The sequence below is a fragment of the Venturia canescens genome, chromosome 1, assembly GCF_019457755.1.
Source record: "Venturia canescens isolate UGA chromosome 1, ASM1945775v1, whole genome shotgun sequence".
Classification (NCBI taxonomy): Eukaryota; Metazoa; Arthropoda; class Insecta; order Hymenoptera; family Ichneumonidae; genus Venturia; species Venturia canescens.
In genome coordinates this window covers 27,430,605-27,450,021 of record NC_057421.1, presented here as the reverse complement: position 1 = coordinate 27,450,021, position 19,417 = coordinate 27,430,605, and the positions used below count along the sequence as shown (strand labels likewise).

The 19,417-nt window shown below is 41.3% G+C and overlaps 2 protein-coding genes across 7 annotated transcripts; one reads left to right on the top strand and one right to left on the bottom strand.

The window, feature by feature from the left end:
• Positions 1-6,221: 6,221 nt before the first annotated feature.
• Tsp97E (Tetraspanin 97E) lies at positions 6,222-12,701 on the bottom strand. Of its 3 annotated transcripts, none has more exons than XR_006262793.1 (7): positions 10,225-11,185; positions 9,894-10,061; positions 9,288-9,386; positions 9,064-9,189; positions 8,703-8,831; positions 8,390-8,517; positions 6,222-8,018 (listed from the first exon to the last, which is right to left on the bottom strand). XR_006262793.1 is itself a non-coding variant. In XM_043433026.1 (7 exons), the coding sequence occupies exons 2-7, from the start codon at positions 10,282-10,284 to the stop codon at positions 7,920-7,922; spliced, it is 681 nt and encodes a 226-aa protein (XP_043288961.1). In that variant the 5' UTR covers positions 10,285-10,591; positions 12,608-12,701; the 3' UTR covers positions 6,222-7,919. The 3 variants fall into 3 exon arrangements, 2 of the variants coding, with proteins under 2 accessions (XP_043288961.1, XP_043289051.1); XM_043433026.1 differs by lacking the exon at positions 8,390-8,517 and adding an exon at positions 12,608-12,701 and having other exon boundaries at positions 10,225-10,591; XM_043433116.1 differs by lacking the exon at positions 8,390-8,517 and adding an exon at positions 11,371-11,389 and having other exon boundaries at positions 10,225-10,591.
• On the top strand, positions 11,364-19,293 carry LOC122413904 (facilitated trehalose transporter Tret1-like). 4 transcript variants are annotated; one of them, XM_043426676.1, is made up of 4 exons: positions 11,364-11,625; positions 13,456-13,551; positions 13,648-13,733; positions 14,335-19,293. In XM_043426676.1, the coding sequence occupies exons 3-4, from the start codon at positions 13,682-13,684 to the stop codon at positions 15,723-15,725; spliced, it is 1,443 nt and encodes a 480-aa protein (XP_043282611.1). In that variant the 5' UTR covers positions 11,364-11,625; positions 13,456-13,551; positions 13,648-13,681; the 3' UTR covers positions 15,726-19,293. The 4 variants fall into 4 exon arrangements, with proteins under 4 accessions (XP_043282611.1, XP_043280935.1, XP_043281789.1 ...); XM_043425000.1 differs by lacking the exon at positions 11,364-11,625 and adding an exon at positions 12,791-12,893; XM_043425854.1 differs by lacking the exon at positions 11,364-11,625 and adding an exon at positions 12,814-12,964.
• The last annotated feature ends 124 nt before the right edge of the window (positions 19,294-19,417 follow it).

Here is a 19,417-nt window from a genome sequence, read left to right as displayed (position 1 = left end):
CGCGGTTTCATCGAAAAAGTAAAAAACGAGCAGAAAAAAAGAAATTTGAATCTTCGTCATTTCATTGTGGGTTTGATTTAGAACGATTTCATGAGAAAACGACATAAAAATAGAGATCTTTAGTGAACGCAGTCGCTGCTGAACGAGGCGCGCTCGCAGTCTCTGGTTTTTGGCCCAATACGCGGTGGGTTGATACACTTGTTCCTCAGCCGAGACCGTCAGAAGAGAAAAAGGAATCGCGAAAGTTGGAAAAACTTGGTGCTCCAACGAAAACGGGGGCTGAACTGTTATCTATGTTGCAGCGCGGAGTTGGAGTAATTTCATACTTTAGTGCTTTAGCCCGTAGGAGCCTTCTTCGAACGCTCGGGCGTGAACAATAACGGGAGCTCATTGAATGGAGAACCAGCGCGGATCTCGTGAGAATTATTAACAGACGGAGAACATATAATCGCGGCTCGTTATCCAACATTGTTTCACCGGAGCCATAACGCGATTCGAGCCATTATTTCCGTAAATCAATCTTCTTAACTCCCCTCGAAACTGGTCCCGTTCAATTTCATTCGCTACTTTCGATCCGTGCTCGAACTTCCTTCAAATTAGTAGAGTATCCAGTTCATCCGTTGAGGAGGGCGCGCGGAAGTACTCAAGAATTGAATGATTGAATTATTATCAAAATTCGATGAGGGTACGACGTTCAATAATAAAATGTGCCGACAAAATGCGGATAATACTCAGCGACCATTTAAAATTGGAGATAAAATTCTCGCTTTGAATCCTGATGAAAAGCAGCGTTTCGAATGTGCCCCAAACGCACGCCAAGAGACTCTAATGTCCGCGATGACTTTTTGCAGTATTTTCGATCTTCACGGCAAAATCTGTATATAATTCAAATGTTGTAGCATACGGAGAGTGGCTCCGAGTATAAAAGCGGAGAAAAGATGCCTCGCTTCCATGATCGTTTAGCGTTAAATGGAACGCAACGAGTAAACCGTGGTCATACCTTGTTTTTTGTGGGTACTCTCATTTTATCGCGATACATTCAACGTCTGGACGTGATCTCACGGGCCGCACGTACAAATCGTACAAGAATAAAATAAAAAATAACTCGGACGAAATTGATGTCACGTGACAGCCTTAAATCCTTTGGAAAAAATCTGATGGCGCATGATCAATGCAAATGCGACGTTGCTGGACGGTGTCGAAGGTCGTGTGACGACGTTACGTCAAATATAAAATGATTTCGCAATTGGAAAGAGAGCAAACAATATTTCTGTAATATTTGTAAACGTTGGAAAAACATGTTTTTCCTTTTGTACATGGCATTCAGGGGGTTCGTAAATTCGAGGAGAATAATACGGGGAAGCTGCTGGAATTGCGGCCTCCACGGTGAAGCATGGTCTGGAAGAACGTCGAGAAAAGACTGTATTTGGAGGAAGTCGTTTCGCGAACCTCGTACTTTTACTGGTCGATAGAGTCTGTCGCGGCTCGGTCATAACGATAACGTTCCAATGAGAATCGCGAGCAAAACACTGTCATGAAATACTTTGTCCCCTGCACCGAGAGAAGAGTTATCCGGCGGCGAGAAAGAGGCGGCGGCAACCGGATGAAATAAACTGTACGAAAAGTTTGAACGCCGCGCGGCACTCGCAATGCAGAGTTACGAATGGCACACAGAAGTGAATAAACCTGACAGCACGGCGTAAGAGTGCGTGATAAATAATATCGATATGTGTTTATGCTCGATCGAGTGTACGTCGGGAAATCAGCGGAAGAGGCGAACGGGAAAAAAGAGAGGAAAAACTTTCGCTGCTCCGATTATTCGTTTGTGTTTTCACACATGTGTCTATCCTTGTGGAGCACACCTAACTGTAGTTTCTTTTTCTCAACGACCAGAATCGCTTCTCTCTGTATATATTAGAGTGCCCGTTATTTTCCGAGTCGACGTATTTCACTCGAGCGCCAGTCAAATCGTTTATTCATAATCCGAAAATGATTGTCAATAAAATATACAAATGTATCACGACTTCTGCTTCGGTAACGATACTTTTCACGTTTAATACCGACGAGATTTCTGCACTCTTCGATTTTCAATATTTTTCTCGCTGACTAGATCCAGTAGAACTCCCTTAATTTCGTAGATTCTCCGCTTGTGATCTGCTTACGATTAGTTTGACAATTTGTCGTGTTCGTTCATAATTTTCTAAATGGTCTCAATTTCATCACAATTTTAAATATTCTTGAGTTACTCAACGTTGAGAGACCAGTCCGTTTATCTATGGAACGAAATAAAACTCTCCTAACGTCGTGCGATCAAAGCCCTTTTGGTGAAAGTGACAAGCTCAAAAACTGTGGGGTTCTTGATACAATTTCGTGCGTGGGGAATATTTTATGATTTCATTACAAAGTCGTTGAAGTCGTTTCAATTTTTTACCGTTCAATTTCGGTTGACGGTGGAGTGATTAAAAACTGTGTCGTCGGTCGGAAACTATGGGGCTTCTAAAGAAATCTTTTTTTATCCGAAAATCAAAATATTTTTTCCCCAATCTGTCTGATTGTAACTTTGGCCAACGAATTCGCTCATATCCAAAACTCTGCGTTATAAAAACTGCATGAAACATGGTCCATGAAACATGTGGAGCGAAGTAATTAGTACAGTCGAATAACAATTAATTTGATGGACAATTAAATGGCAGTCGAGAAATACAATTTGAACTTGAAAGAGTGGGAGAAAAAATTCAACCTCGGAGCCCGAGCCATCTATACTGGCAGTCAGATAACTGATAAAATTATCAACTTAACATTTTCTTGGTCTGTATCAACCTTTGGTGATGGGATAGAATTTCTGAATTAAGGCATAAATTGTAAATTTGTGAAATTCGAAGAAACACTAATGCGGAAGCGTGTGAAACGTGAAAATAGATGAAATTTTATTGAAATCTGAGTGATTCAGGAATCGAAAAGTACGATAGAAAGGAAATTCCATTTTGTCACCAATATAAAAAACCGTCTAACTGAATATAGATCACGATGAAACTAAAAATCACAATATAAAGTGAGTTGTCTGGTGTCGATCAAACAGGAAAAGTAAGATCATTTGAGCAGGGCCCATGAGATGCAAGCAAAAAAGCCTTTTTTCAAATGATTTGAAAAATAGAAATATGAGAAGTCCAACTTTTCGAGTAGCACCGTGAAAGCATTGAAGTCTTCTCGAATATGTATAAATCTGAAGAAACATTGGAATCTGTCCGGTCTGTCAAACGAAAAAGATCGACTTGAGCATGTGGCGAACGTGAGGTGTCCTTACAAAGTGAACGGTCCAGATAATGAATGCACTGCCAAGTCAATCGAACCCCTCGGTCTTGTCATTATTTATGCACATAAAATGAGCGAGCTCACCGACGCAGTCTACCCGTTAAGCGAGATATTGCGACGATTACATACATCCGTGATTGCGACCGATATTAGTTCGATGCAAACTTCATCGTGAGTACATTGAACACAGATGCACAGTGGGTAACGCGTACGAGAGGAATTTGAGAAAACTGGTCCTTTTTTTCTCAATTCGAGGATAGATTGTATGAATGGAAGTGAGGAGGAGAGGGACGAAAAGTTGAAAAATTTTTATTATCGTGCGGCGAAGGGAAACGTGACGCAAGAGATAATCGACGCCACTTTTATTCGTACGTTTGTCAATGCATGTACTTTTAAATTATTATGTTATCTCCGGCAAGCACGAGCTATGCAAATTGCAGCCTGGACATTGCCACTGGAAGTAAGTAGTCACGTTTACATTTCTGTGCAGAAAAATATAAACAATTAGCGGAATAAGAAATACGATATTGTTACTTTTACGTATTATATTCGTGTAAGCAATTAGAAAAATTTCAAACGACGGAAGGACTTTTTGCACGATCCCCTCTCACAAACTTCTTGTGAAACGTAACTGTATACACACAGATTTAGAATCTTTTTCTTCCATTATAATGATAGTATTTCGTCGACTCAAACGATCGTTCTTCTGTATATACAGCTAGATTCGTTTCACTAAACCTCGTGGCAAGCGCGGAGCCTTAATCTCGAGCAAACGGTTTGGCCATTCGTGAAAGTGGCCGCGGGTGTCTGTAACGAATTTTTCGTAACTCACCGTCCACCGACGAGGTTACCTCTCCGAGATCCTCGTCGAGATTAACTCTACGAAAAACTATACGTACTACTGATATTTACTTAATTCTCTTTGCAAGACCTTAAGACTCGGACTCGTTGTTTAAATTGCATCGGACGCACGCGTTACGGTCGCTCGGTACAACACTCCTGTTGTTGCTTCTAATCCACACAAATCTGCCAAGTTCCTTGGTTTTCTCTACAACGAAATTCACTGGACGCACCCGATCCAACATAATTTTTTTCCTAAAGATGCAAAAAGTATTTTTCATCGTTTGCCATGCTATTGGAACTGATAAAATCGTGACTTTTCCAACACGTTTGGCGAATTCGTTCGGAATTGAGAAAGAATAGTTATGGAGCCTGCCGCATATGGGGAGTTAAAATGTTTTAACGAAGAATAGGATTTTTTCTTGTCTCGTAGAAAAACTATGGTTTTTTAGAAATTCGCGTGACTCTTACGGGAAGGTTTCAATCGGCGAGGACATGCAAAAGTCTATTTATTCATGGATTCTCGTCGCGGTCAATTGAAAATTCAAAGGCGATCTTTTCGCTTGAACAAGTGAATCGAAAGAAAGCGAAGCACTCGTCCCCGTTTGCTCAAAGCCCCTGGACCTTGAATTCGAATCGCGTACACTTCCAGTTTTCGCGAATAACCCAGAATTCGATCGCGCCTCGTTGGAATACAAAAGATGAATTCTCCGTCGAGATATCCGACACACTCGCGCAAATCACTTGCCTACATAAATACTGAATTCACGAAAGAAAGAGAAAAAAACGAATGTCGGTCGAACTGTGGCGATTCGAGAAAGCTGGCGGGAAGGTATCGCCGGTGATCGCCGACTTTGCGATTTCAACTCGAAATACGATTGTAAAATGTTAAATAGAATCGGTGGGCTGTCGTGCGCCTATGCATTTAGGTAGTTCAACGAGAACATTTGAAATCGATAAGCCCAATATTTACACTGATTAATATTCAAAAGAGCACTCACGTTTATGATCCGAATGGTGAAAAATTCGGTTTTTTTCGTTCAACGACTGCGCTCGTCAGTAGGCTTCTTCAGGGGAGAATACCAAAGTCCGCGTAAACATAACGAGAAAGTAACGTGACTTAAGTCTCAAGCACAAAGCACCCGCGAAAAAAAAAAAATCATTTTTTAAAATCGCAACTCAACTCGCGAACAGGCCTTCGTGAATAATCATTCGCGAAAATAATTTTACCGATTAAAGTCTATCGGATTATGCTCATCCACTGTTCATCATTTATAGAGAAAAAAAATACAGAGTACAGGATTGTTCGAACAAGTTTACGACTGTTCGAGTTAAGTGTAGTATAGGCCCGTGCGCGCGAGCAGGCACTCTGATCGGCTCCGTCGAGTTGAACGCACTCACTCTCGCTTCGTTTCCTCGCTTCGTTCCCCACCTGCTGCGAGAGAGACTCTCGTACCCGCACCGATGCACCGGAATCAACGTTGCGTCTATGCCCGCTGAACTTACCCGTGGTCCTCTCGGCTCCGCTCCGATCCCGTACCCTTCTGTATCCTCCTGCATCTTATATAAATGCAGAGATACGTATGACTGCCTCATCCTCGGCGCTGTTACCGCGCTTCGAACTCTTCCCAAATTCATTATGCGGGCAGAAAAGCAAGGAGGAGTAAAACAATGTGAAACGCGGTGTAACGCTTTTTTTGTGGCGTCCGATTCATCTCGCGGGACCAAATTTTGACGAACCAAAAACATTGCGAACGCTTCACAGAACCGTATTTTGCTGTGGTCTGTCGAAAATAAAATTTCGGACATCTGCGATTCACTCCTCAAACGCTAAAGCAGCAGGACCAGGCTCGATGCAACGATCCTGACAAATTGAAACCCCAGAAAACAAAAAATGACTGCAGAACATCGCTTGCAGAGAAATTTTTCCATAAACACCAACACTTTTGGTTTTTCACCTCGATGACAAGTTTCGATGATCGAATAATTCATTTGCGATGTAAAACAGCAAAGAAATTACGATTCGGGAGGATATTTCTGCGACGAAATGAACGAAACACCGAAAAGAATATTTTATAAGGGAAGTCCTTTAATGTTTAAATATTTACGTGTGATTACAACGTCAATCTTACGGTATAGTCGAACCTCATAAGTTTAAGTAGATTATTTTTCTGCCCGAATATACACGATAAGAATACTTCTTTATCAGTAGTACCAATACGAGTAGCATAGTCATTACGTACATTATGATCTACGCACTATCTAGTATCATTGCATTCGCTATTCACGACTTCCAATGCCGAATGCACGAGATGATGATCTCGTTAAATCGCCATATGGATATATAAATAATATACATGTATAATATATAAAATACGATAAAAAAAAAATAAAGGTTGAGCTAGGCACGGGAGGATAAAGATACAATACATATTTATGAATATATATATTTGTTCTTATTGAAACTCCCAAGTTACGTGATAATCTCAGACTCGAATAACTGCGATCTATAAACAATAAAAATATGCCCGTTGATATGAAACCGATGACTCTGCGCGTTCGTCGAGTTCTTTCCAAACGTTTTGAAAGACAATTTTTCTGGGCAAATAATACGGAAAAAATAATTTTCATTCGTATGGAATCGTTCGTGATGTTAAAATGATTTGTTTTGTTTTATCTTTTTTTCGATTTTCCATTTTCTTTTTCTTTCACCAAACCTCCCATATCGTAATATACAATTCCTTTTCTCGTACACTCTGCGACGTATAAAATAGTAAACGTACAATTACCGAAAGCATAGGAAGCATGTCTGGAAAATAATGGGTCGATCGAATAGTCGCGCCGTGTTCGGTAAACTTGACGCGAATAAGCAAATTTGACGATTTGCTTTCGGCGGTCAGAATAACATACGCGTTACAACGATGAATATTGAAAAAAATACAAATAATTTACCACGATATAACATCGCATAGGAGAACATACTCATCGAAATTTCGACACTCAAGATAATTATAAATAAATGATAAACAAAATGTTTTTTCATCAGTCTCGCCGCTACGGCTCATCCGCTTGCAAAGATCTCGTTCATCTGACGATCGAGTTACGTATGCATTTTCACTCGTTATTGTAAATCGATACTGCGTTGCTGCGAGTTTTTGAACCTTCGACGTTTTGGAGAGAAGGAAAAAAACTGTAGCTCGACGCGTTTTGCGTATTCAAAAGCGATTACGGAAAGAATTTTTTTTTTTTTTTTTAATGTTCAGAGTGAGAGATGACGACAACGAGAACGTTGAGACGAATCCTTCAATACACTAAACTACAAGGCGCTTTGAGGCTTGGTATGTGAGTGTTGTTCGTGGCTGACTAGAGCACACATTTTTACCTATCATACTCCTTCGATTCACTCTAAAAATTTGATAAACGCCTGAAACAATATAAAAAAGAAAAAAAAAAGAAACGCAAAGAAATAGAAGCAAGATAACGCTCGATATTTGCGGAGAGTTACGAAAATTCGTGATTAATTTTGAGCCCGCAACCTCGGAAAGCACGGATATTTTCTACGTGAAAAATGCTCGGAACAAAGACGGCGATCCTTCGATATTTTTCTTTTTGTCTCCTTCACAACCGAAGTTATTGCGGTAAACCTCTCGTTCAATGAGCTGCGCTGTAAAAATCAAGCGTGTGCGAAAGACTGTCGACTCGAGGGAAGTGAGTCTAGGAGTTTTGTTTTTTCGGTCTTTCCTTTTACGTTGCAACGGTGAATTAGATTAGTAAAGATAATTTTTTCGGGGGAATATAGCTCTTGCTGCTTTTTCCTCCGGGTCCAATTGATTCCGGTAGCGACGTGCCAAGAAAGCAGCAATCACCTGTAAAACAACGCGAAATGAATGTGCGACAGAAGCTTCAATGGATTCAATTTACAAAGGGAAACTGAGGAGGCGAACTGTACAGTTGGAAACAAACAAAAAACCAACACCGTTAATTTGACACGACAAAAAACAAAAAACGTTTCGTCGAGAATCGTTACTTTCGAATAATTATGCGACAAAAAACCAACATTCTGAGTCGAGTGGAATACGAATACACAAAAAAAAGTATTAGTCTCTCGTTAATGAATTGAACAATCGCACTACTTTTTGTGTCCAACGAATTTCCTTTAATTTTAAGAATTAAAAGTAATTGTTGTGAATTATAAGAGGAAGAATGTACAAGGGGAAGACCGAACGAGACCACCCACCATCTATTTAGAGTGTCGTGCGAGGATACAGGGGACATGGCGATGATGTTAGACTAGAGGAAAGCACTGGGATTAGCTCGCGGATCTTTCTGGTTCCTGTAGCGCACCGTCAACCATACACCGACAAACTGCAAACGGTACACAAGTTAGCTCATTGGTAAAGAAGAAAAGAACGAAAAAATCGGGCATTTTTTCGAGTGTCCCTCGTGATATTAGTCAGACAGGCACGTTGTGCGTAGTTTCTGGTCAACTGAGTGAGCTTTGTTAGTAAAAAATCCCATAAATCGATGGCAAAGCTACTGTCGCGACTCACCTCCGTGAAACTGAAGAACAATCCAATCCCTCCGCATAACTTAAACGCAAAATCAATGGTTGATTGGAGCTTCTGCATGCACGGCGGACACTCGCAATCTGGCTTAGTGCTATCCTTGCAACAGTAACTCTGAAATCGAAACATCAATATTGACACGAGTTCGATGCTACAATATTTGCGTTTTTCTTTTCTATCATCCAGAATGAATGAACCGAAAACTACGAATAATTACTACGAAAAAAGAAGAACGTTCCCGAATACATTTTTCTTTCAGAAAATGTTCCAACTATTTTATTTTATTAAAAGGTTCTTTTATGATAAAATACTTCAATATTTCTATGAATTAATCTAACCGGCTTACATTGACTTTTTCACAGGTTGGATGCTGGAGAGCTGTATCAGTCTCTCCTACAGTGTTGTTGAAACCACAGCAGTGGAAGGTCTCTTGAACTTCTGCCTTCATATCAATTCCGACACGCCTCCATCCCTTGAAGTTGCAATTGAATCAGTTAAAAATTTTACTTCCAATTCAATTCGATGTTTCTACTACGAGAAATGAAGCGAAATATAAGAACGTCGGCTTACCGTTTCGGCAAGGGTCTCCTGCTGCTTAGCATTAACAGCCAAACAAGCGCACGCGATGCTGAACTGAATAAGAAACAGCAGGAAGAGAATGAGCATGTACTGAAATTCAAATACATTGTTAAGGATTAAAATACTGATGCGTTTGTCTTTTTTTCTTTACTTTTCATGAGAGTCCTCGGAAAAAAATGGATGAATAATGAGCAAACTTTCAAAAGGTTTCATCACGAAATCGGGAAATTTCCAGGTGGAATACAATTGGAAAAAAAGGCTCAAATTTTGCTCGAAATGCATTGGAATTATACACGAAAATATTGTGAAATGTTGAAAAAGAGCCGACAATTTCGTTCCTCGCTGGCTAAAATACTTTGGAAATTGAAGTAAGCGCAATTTCGTAATTAGCTGAAATAAAAAAAAAAAAAAAAAAAAAGATAAAAAGAAATGGTCGCCTATGTTCGAGAAATAACTCAGCTCTGCCGATACAGCAGTGCGAATATGAAATAATCGACTACGGGATTTGTGCTGTCAGTAGAATCCCGTTTCACTGCTATTGGTCACGAAAGATATAGTCGTAAACAGCCGTAAAGTAGGAACGAATAAAAAGGATACGAAGAAGAGCAGAACTTGATGATGTTTGACAGCTCCGATTAGGCCCAATATTGATATGAGAATGAGTATAACTCCGCACGCTAAAATTCCACCGATAATCGGTAGATTTGTAACGAGAGCGGAGGCTCTTCCGTATACCGCAACGCCGATTAGAATAAAAGCAACTACCTGAAAGGGAGGACAAAAAAAATAAGATGTTAAATCGTTTAAACGATTCGTCCGTGATTGATATAATGGGATAACGAGTAAAGCCCTCTTGCCGTCATCCAATCAAGAAAATACCCCAACACGTAAAAATCTCGGTCAAAACACGACCTCAGTAATAACTTACGATGTATAGGATGTTCAATGCTGTCAGAGCATTTTTGGAACACGTGAAACCACCGCACATCTTTGACACCCGATCTCGTGGGTTGTCACTAAATATAGCCTCGTTATGTTGGATATTAAACGATGTCGTTGCTCCTATTGTCGTAGAACTATATGATAATTCGTGTGTAGCACCAGCAGCGGGGCTGATCCGCTCAAACGAGAACGAGTCTCTTGGTCTGCTCGACGACTAAACTCGGATCCTTTTATCACACGAGACTTGCGTCACGAACTGCTCTGATAATTCTCACAGATTTGACTCACGAATAAGTGAATATGTATAACGTTAGCTCTTTGTCGGTTCGATTAATTGATTGGCGTAAACGTCCCTGTGAAGAAAAAAAATGGAAAAAACACAGAATATCGCCTCGTTCTTCAGCAGACGAGCCGCGACTGTCTGACGCTGGAGATCGATATCTCGAACGAATGTGCTCCAAACACCAGCGCCGCCAGAGTACGAAGGGACGGTGAAAGCCCGAAATCTGCATCTCCGCATTGATCGAAGGAATCTCTTGTGCCGACTGCAACCCACAATTCTTGACACTTTATCGAGGACCGATAATTTGCAACGATACACTGTGTAAGATAAATAAATAAATTCGCCGATTCAATTGTTTGGATTGTCGAAGAATTTCAATTGCTTTACGATCAGCCCGTTTATTTTAAGCAAAATGGGTCTTTTGTTATCGCATTTAAACGTCTTCGCGTTCTTATTCAAATCAGCCAAGATTTGTCGTGCGAACAAAGCCTCTGATTTATGACAAATTTCGCTATTACGTTCCAGGAAATTCATCTCAATGTACTGATACGAGTTAAGTTTTAAAATTCGCGTTATATTTGCACTTCTCACAGTGTGTTTTGGTTTTGTAACCCTCTCGTCCTTCTCAAAAAATGAAAAACGCTCTTCCACTCTACAATTATATGATAATATCACTGACGCTTCGTGCGAGGAACAGTTTTTTCTTCATATATCGAAAGACCTCGAACATTGTCATGAAAACTACGCGCTATTATTAGTTCATTTGTCTGCTCTGGCGCCGCGTCGTATCCACATTAACGAATATTTGTATTTGGAATTGTTACGTTAATGAATTCGTGAAGTATTAACCTTAAATTCAAACATTTATCCATTACTTGTCGGTCCAACGAGATACCGTTTTTGGGTGTTTCGCTTTACGAGATTACTGCTGCTTACTCAACGAAAGGGGGGAGGTTGTCAACACTCGAATAAATACCTGACACGAAAAAATTCCGGCTTTCAAATGCGTCTGTTATTATTTTTTTGTTGAATTTTCGTGCGTATGTACAGTGGATGGTACGAGAAGCGAATTGCTCATTGTATACAGCAAATTCCAATGACGCCGTGAGTAAAAATTATCGTATATTTGTCTTGACAAGAGTGATTTAACGTCTGTCGGTGCGTCGAGTTTGTTAGAAAATTTATAATTCCGTAGATTCCTTTTCTTTTGTGTATAGTCTGCGTCGTTGTATTAACACAAAAGATCTTTCTCAGCTCTCGCTTCGAGCGTTTTAAGCACGAATCCGACAATTTATTATTCATCTTTTGATGTAAAGCCCACAAATAATGTACAGGAAAATGAAATTTTCGCGAGCGCTCCGAGTCTCGAAAGGCACGGTGAAAAATTTACCGGCACGAAGCGCGTTTTCACAGAGAATTTTCGGTCTTTTTCTAATGAGTTTGAGAGCAAACGACGACGCGACCTGCTGCCTACATACTACTTGCGTTGGGCGAGTATTACTCGGAATTTTCCACACGCCCGAAGAGCAATACTTTCAAGGCTCTTTGTATTATGTTTACACGAATCTTAACGGGGAATACGAGTGAACGGAGATGAAGAAACATCTACGTTTCCAAATAACCGGGAGAAAAAAAGTGTTCGTGTCGCTCTGACAGAAGTACGAGATTGTTACGCGATTGCCTGCGATAAAATGAGCCTGCTACCCCTTCCTTTCCTCAAAAAACGTAACTCCGTCAATTCCTCGATCGAAGATTGGCAAAAGAGCCAAAAAAATCGCGGCAACGACGATATGTGACGCCACAGAGAAACAACGCCATTACAAGCATCGATAAATGCATCTGCTCGACGCACGCGAGCGTGCCTTTCAATTCAGAGCGAAAGTGAGAGAGACGGAGATAAAATTTTGTTCGAATTTTATTAGTCACGAGTCCCGCAATCTGTACACTCTTTTCAACAAATTATACGATTGGATTTTTCGAAGGAGGTTCAAACATCGAACTCAATCCGTCGATTCCATTCCCACACGATTCGCTCACACTTTCAGTGAGTTTTTAAAGATCCTTCGACCCAGGAATCGTTTCCTACCAGCGTTTCAACGCGTACGATAAAACTCTCGAACTCAACGCACTAAAACGACGAGACTGTACCGAGTCTCCGGACTAATTGTGCTCATACATCTAGATGTAAACTAAAGAGAAGTGGAGAGAGTCCCTGTGGGATCGAGAGGGTGTCACGAGGCTATAGCTGCGTGTATTCGGTCAGCGAAATACGATCGTATATTTAGTTCGAAAAGGCAGTTGTCTGGAGAGAGAATAGTCGGGAGCTGTGCGCACCTACTGATTTCGTAGGCCATTGGAATTATTGTCGAAAGGTATAATAATAATTGGATCTATCTGCGCTCGGTACCCGTGGACTAGACGGTGACGCTGAGCTCTCGCGCAGGTGATTTGAATTTGATCGAAAAATTTATTCAGTTGGTGACTATTCGCTTCGCCGACTTTCCTTCTGGCACGGGATCGCGTTATTGAGGCGCGATCGAATCGACGTGAATAATCGTGCCAGTGTGGTGGGTCCTCCTGCCCCCTTTTTTAGGGGACTTTGGTGTGTGGCATGCGCGCAGACATAATTATCAGAGTTATCCAAAAATCGATACAATCGTGTACGGATCGTGGAGCGAGCAGGTTCTTTCGCGTCGATAATCGAATCGCCGATTACAAATCAATGTCCGGAAATCCACGGGCGGCTGTTACGACGTTAAATCTTGTGTTTTCACACAATTAGTCCGGTTGTGTCTCGTTAGCAAAAATAACGAAAGCGGGGGAGGGGGGGGCGTGACGAACGTGAGAGCCCCCGTTTCTCGTAGTCGTTATACCTACACTGATACCAACGATCGAGACTGATAAAGCAGCTTTCATATAAACTGTTGTTCGCAGGAGGACGACTATTCTCAGCTTCACCGGGCAACGAGAGGCCTGCCGTGACGAGTCCTCCGGATCTCCATCGACGAGAAGCTTTGCAGCCCAACCTCCGTGAGTGCTCGTTCAAAGTTTCACATTCGATTCCGTTCTTAATACGCACCTTGTCAATGATGACGGGGGAACTAATTTTTCTTGAATTATAATTAGCACACCGTTCGAGTAATTCAAATAATCGTGGGTTATGGAAAAAGGGAAGACGAAGCAATGGCCTCAGTATCTCGCAGCGCTGACAGGTAAATCGAAGCAAAATCAATAGTTCAAAAATCCCTTTTCGTAGAGTAGTTTCTTTCGTGTGTGTGTGTGTGTTTTTTTTCTTCGACTCATTTCCAAAGTGTCCTAATCATTGATAAATACGCGGGGAACGGGGAGAGTGAGTAAAATGGTTAGTAAAATTCTAGTGACGCGATCGTTTTTAAGGGTGAATGATACAAAAGTCGAAATAATTAGAAATTGATCAAATTTGGTGATAATGTTCTTCAACATCAAGTGCGAAAACACAAATTTTTTCAAAATTTTCTTCTGTTTAGTTATCGAGTAATTACGCATTAAAGCAGATTTCTTATGCCTGGAATGTATAAGGAAACGCTATGCTTTATACACGTGAACTTTAGTGATCAATTACTCGATAGCTGTACAGAAGAAAAATCTTTAAAAATTTGTATTGTCAAATTTGGCACTAAAGAATATGTTCACCAAATTTTATTAAATTCTGATCATTTTGAATTTTTTTATGTTTTTAGCACGGTTTAGCATGGCAACATTGTATCGCCTGTGCAATATATCCTTAAATGAAGCTCAATGTTAAAGGCGTTGTCTCGATTTTTTTTTCGGTAGCCACCGTATCGTTGGCTATAACAGGCTGTCACATAGGGTGGACCTCGCCCAGTTTGCCACTGTTGAAAAGAGAGGACTCGCATTTGCCAGTGACGTCGAGCGAGGCCTCTTGGATAGCGTCGTTCTTCCTTCTGGGTTGCATACCCGGTTGCATATTGGCAGCTTTCGTGGTTGATCGTTTCGGGAGAAAAAGCAGTTTGCTTATCGCCGGCGCACCGCTGTTTTTCGGATGGGTTCTCATAATCGTCGCGTGGAATCCTTACATCCTGTACGCGGCTCGTTTCATCAGCGGCATCGGCCAGGGCATTGTGTACGTCGTGTGTCCGATGTACATCGGCGAAATAGCTGACAAAAATATTCGAGGGGCCCTGGGTACTTGCATCAAATTGATGGTGACGTTTGGGGAACTTTACGCCCACGCGATCGGGCCGTTCGTCCCTTACGAGTGGCTGGCTTACTACTGCGCCATTATTCCAATAATATTCTTCGTGTCGTTTGCCTGGATGCCCGAATCGCCGTATTATCTGCTGATGAAGAACGACCAAGCGGGAGCTGCCAAGAGCCTCCGACGTCTCCGGCGTTACACGAATCCTGATGAGGTTCAAGAGGACATGGATCAGATGGCTAAATCGGTCCTCCGAGATTTGGCGAACCGCGGTCATTATTGGGACCTTTTTGACACCCCGGGGAATCGGCGGGCGGTCGTAATCAGCTTTGGCCTGCAATTGATTCTCCAGTTCAGCGGTATCGCCGCGATCGAATCTTACACGCAGGAGATCATGGAGGAAAGCGATTCTGGCCTCTCGGCGGGGGTCGCCGTTATTATTTTGAGCGTTTTGCAACTGGCAGCCGGCCTGGGCGCGGCCGCCCTGGTCGATCGGATCGGACGCAGGCCGCTTCTTCTTTCAACGACTTTTCTCGCGGGCCTTGCTCTCACGACGAGTGCCCTCTTTTATCTGATGAAACTCCATTTCGGTTACTCGATGGAAGGCTTCGGATGGGTCCTCGACACCTCGGTCATGTTTTACGAGCTCATCATCGCTCTTGGCCTCAATCCCTTGCCGTACATGATGCTCGGCGAATTGTTTCCAACGAACGTCAAAGGCGTCGCGGTCTCAATGGCCAACCTGTGGGCGGCCCTCCTCGCATTCGTCGTCTCCAAAATGCATCAGGTTGTCACTGACACTTGTGGAATTTACGCCGCCTTCGGATGGTTCGCATCGACCTGCTTCTTCGGAATCGTATTCATATACTTCGTCGTCCCCGAGACGAATGGTAAATCGCTGTTGGAGATTCAGGAAGAGCTCAACTGCCGCCGGAAACATCGAAAGAGCAAGGAAAAACGAGCCAACGAAACTTGCGGAGAAATATATGTGAGCCACATCTGCTGAAAGCAACGATAATAATTGTCACTCCGAGAACTATCACTTCGTTCCAATCGAAATCCGATGCTATTGAAATCGAATGAGAATTTCACTGAAAACTCTCACGAATCGAGCAACTTTTTCGACTTTTCGCGCATCACTCGTTCCTATCTAACGAGCTCTACAGTCTGATATTTCGTAGACTTTTTTTTACTCTGGCATATCTCCGAGGATCCACCGCCGTGGAAATTAAACGGTACGTTGAAATTATTAGGCTAGAGAGCGTTCAGCACGCATTCCCTTCTTTTAAAATACTTCGGCATCATTTATCTTTTACAGCTTGACGAATCAATTCGAATTTAAGGAGGCTCGATCGCGAAATCAAAATAATCAGAATTTCATCAAATTTCGTGATTACATTCTTTGGCATCGAGTATACAAATACAATTTTTTTCAAATTTTTTTACCACATCGTTGTCGCATAATTGAGCGTTAACATCCAAGTTCTTATGCACGAGATGTACAACTGTATATGTGTGTAAACTGTATGCTTATACGCGTGAACTTTAGTGTTCAATTGCTCGAGAGCTATATGTGGTGGAAAAATTTTAAAAAATGTATATTTTTAGTTATATATTTTTAAAGAACAGATTTACCAAATTTTATGAAATTCTCGTAATTTTGAAATTCTTAATATTTTTACCATGGTTTAGCATGGCAACATTGTATCGTCGTGATCCACCCTCCTTAATATTTCCGCGTTACTCGACTCAATAGTCTCTTTGATCTGATAGATTTGCTGGAACTTTTTCATCACCAGATGCTAAAATTTTTGTCTCCAGACTCGACAGCGTTTTGCTGTCAGACATATTTAGAATAAGGAGTTTCAACGGCGAAGGCGAATCGCGTCCGGTATGCTTTTACTCGAGACTCGACTACTCCGAATATACGCTGTGCTTTCCCTGAAGTTGGTGACCCGTGTCAACCATGTTTTTTAATCTGATGCGTTCTGTAAAAATATTAATGGGCATCTACCTTGATAACGACCATTCGAGTGCATCAGTTAGCTTTTATTTTAAAATCGTTTCTATAATCGTTCCAACCACGCGTCGTGTGTTAATTATCGAGAGGTTTTTCGAACCCACGAAGCGTGATAACAACACACATGAACGAAGAAGAAAACTATTTTTACGCGGTAATTTTCAAGTTTATCGCATTCGGTCCGGAATTGTAACTATTCACTGAATTCTTTCGCCCGGGGCTGTCGATCCGATACCATTAACGTTATTGCAGATCGATGAAAAATCGAGCCTCCGGGCAGTTGCGATGAGCTTGGCTTTTCGGACTTTGTCCTTATCGGCGACTGTTGACTTTTCATTTGAGAACGAACGAGGGGCGTGAAACCGGGGAGAAATATAATTAACGTTATTCGATTTCGCAACGATTGTAGAAACGATTTTCAAAAGAACAATTCGTTTTAAACATCGGATTGAAAAAGCGTCGAATGCCCTTGAAATCCGAGAGGAAAAATGGTCGTTAAGCGGGACGCGTTTCGCCTGCGACGTAGCGTTTAAACGAGCGTTTAAATCTTCTAGATGAGTAAGTTGGATCATCTTTCATGTCAAAATATCATTGCACTCAATTAATCAATTTGCCAAGATCACAGTTCGCCAGTGCGTTCTGTAACGCGAAGCCTGACAACGTCGAGCGTCTGCGCGTGTAGAAACTTACGCGAAATTTTCATCAAAGAATATTTTACCGGGGGGATTCGTGGTTCGCGGCTCCGCAAGCTCCACCCTGACGTCCTTGGAATTAATCGTCGTCAATCGGCTTATTAGGCGAGAGCGATGTCTCCACGCTTCTCGTGTCGAGCACACTCGCGAAGGCGCCACGTTGTCGATAAACGTCATTCCGAATATCGTTCGGGCCCGTTGAACGAATAATTCAATAAAGACACACTTGTCTCGTGTCTACGACAACAAACGATTGTTGAATCTTCGAAAGAAAAAAAAAATATATATATCCACCCGCGCATGTGGGCATTCTCGCTGGCACGAAGGATGATCCGAGACCGAGCTCCGGACGAACGTTAATTCGCTCATTATACGAGCTAGTGAATAAGTTTTTTAGATTCTAATTCTTTCATAGGCTATAGATCTAACAAGATAGTTTTTTTTTTTTATTATTTTTCTTTTTTTTTCAATTGGCCAGAAAGAAAGAAAGAAGAACAAGGTGATCAAGTATTTTCGGTTCGTAAACGAGACCGTTGTAATATACCGCTGCAAATAGCACAGATTCCCGTTGAGAGTGGCGCAAGAGCAAGGGCCCAAAAAAAAAAAAACAAACAAAAAGATGAAAAAAAAAAAAGAGATAAAATCGTGCAGAGCAATATCGCATGACCATCTTCTATTCCCTTTTAGGCAGGGTTAAAAAAATACGACTGAGACTGATATTTATATTAATCGTAAAGTATTTATTCGTCGCACCGGAGACAGGACGTTCGAGAGATGAGTAGAGAAATATATGCTTTCGAAAATCCTCGATACAACACTGAAGTCCGTCTTTGGTCGCGACTAGAAACATCATCATCATTTGATATTTCCCTTTGAGGCAGGGTGCAAATCAACCACTGATTAACGACTTTGACGATTATTTATTACGTTGTCGATCAGAAAGAATGAGGTATATCGAGCCCTTTCGATGCGTTAACTCTGCATCAACGAAAGTAACGACGTCGAACGGGCGATATTTACGCTCGAGCTTACGGCCCCGATGCAACAAGAGATTTTAGGCGAGCACTGCAGCATGACTAACTTATTCGTTTCCCTTTTAGGCAGGGTGAAATATTGTGACGTTATAGTAATGCATAAGTTCGCGTGTCTGAGAATGAAGGACGAGAGAAAGAGAGAGAAAAAAATACAACTGGCCCTTACAACAATGTAAAATTAAATATGCCAATCTATAATATGTATCCCATGCATTATTATATATGTACGTGTTTAACGCCAAATCTGATTGCGAGACAAAAAGTTTTAGCTCCAAACGAAACTAAGAAATCTCAGTAAGGTTGTTGTCCCTTTGTCTTGAGAATCAGATTTGGCCGGGGTACCGTAAACGTGTAACGAAAACGTGTATTTCGCCGACGAGATATATTTACAAAGCAGGATTAATGTGTTTTAACCGTGAAGGATATTAATCTCAACGATATTATCAATGACGCCAGATTCCGAAACGAATGGATTACGAGAGAAAAAAAGGAAGATTAATTGACTCGAGCTGAATTTTTAGATCGAAGAATCGGATTCCCCGATCCAAAGATTTCGTTGTACAAAAATAGGTCGAAACTCGTCGAAATACACGGTTTTATATTTTCTGTAAATTCGTAATTTACAAATTGCATGACTCTCTACATGTCCCTTTTAGGCAGGGTTCGAGACAAATGAAATACGAATTCAACGTGATCTTATTTCGTAACAGATTTCTACCGTGTAGAAGTTTGCAATAGTATAAGGAAACGAAAAGAAGAAGAAGAAGAAATCAATTTTAAAATGTTGAAGCATTGTACTTCTTTAATAAAGACGTTTGAACGATAAAATATGTTATTTATTCACTGTCTTATCGGTGCGATGTCCCTGCGGATAATATATGATGTAGAAAATGAGCGATGGAATATTAAACGCCAGGGGAGAAGCACGTCAAAAGTCTTGGCGCGTCTTATC

What these genes read in the sequence shown, in the direction of transcription:
- Tsp97E (XM_043433026.1), bottom strand. Translation starts at nt 10,284, where the DNA reads ATGTGCGGTGGTTTCACGTGTTCCAAAAATGCTCTGACAGCATTGAAC. An exon ending in ATCAAGTTCTGCTCTTCTTC is followed by an intron (nt 9,387 to 9,893) that starts GTATCCTTTTTA and finishes TTTGAATTTCAG; the next exon opens with TACATGCTCATTCTCTTCCT. An exon ending in TGTTCTTCAGTTTCACGGAG is followed by an intron (nt 8,019 to 8,702) that starts GTGAGTCGCGAC and finishes GTTGTTTTACAG; the next exon opens with GTGATTGCTGCTTTCTTGGC.
- LOC122413904 (XM_043426676.1), top strand. Translation starts at nt 13,682, where the DNA reads ATGGAAAAAGGGAAGACGAAGCAATGGCCTCAGTATCTCGCAGCGCTG. An exon ending in GTATCTCGCAGCGCTGACAG is followed by an intron (nt 13,734 to 14,334) that starts GTAAATCGAAGC and finishes TTTTTTCGGTAG; the next exon opens with CCACCGTATCGTTGGCTATA.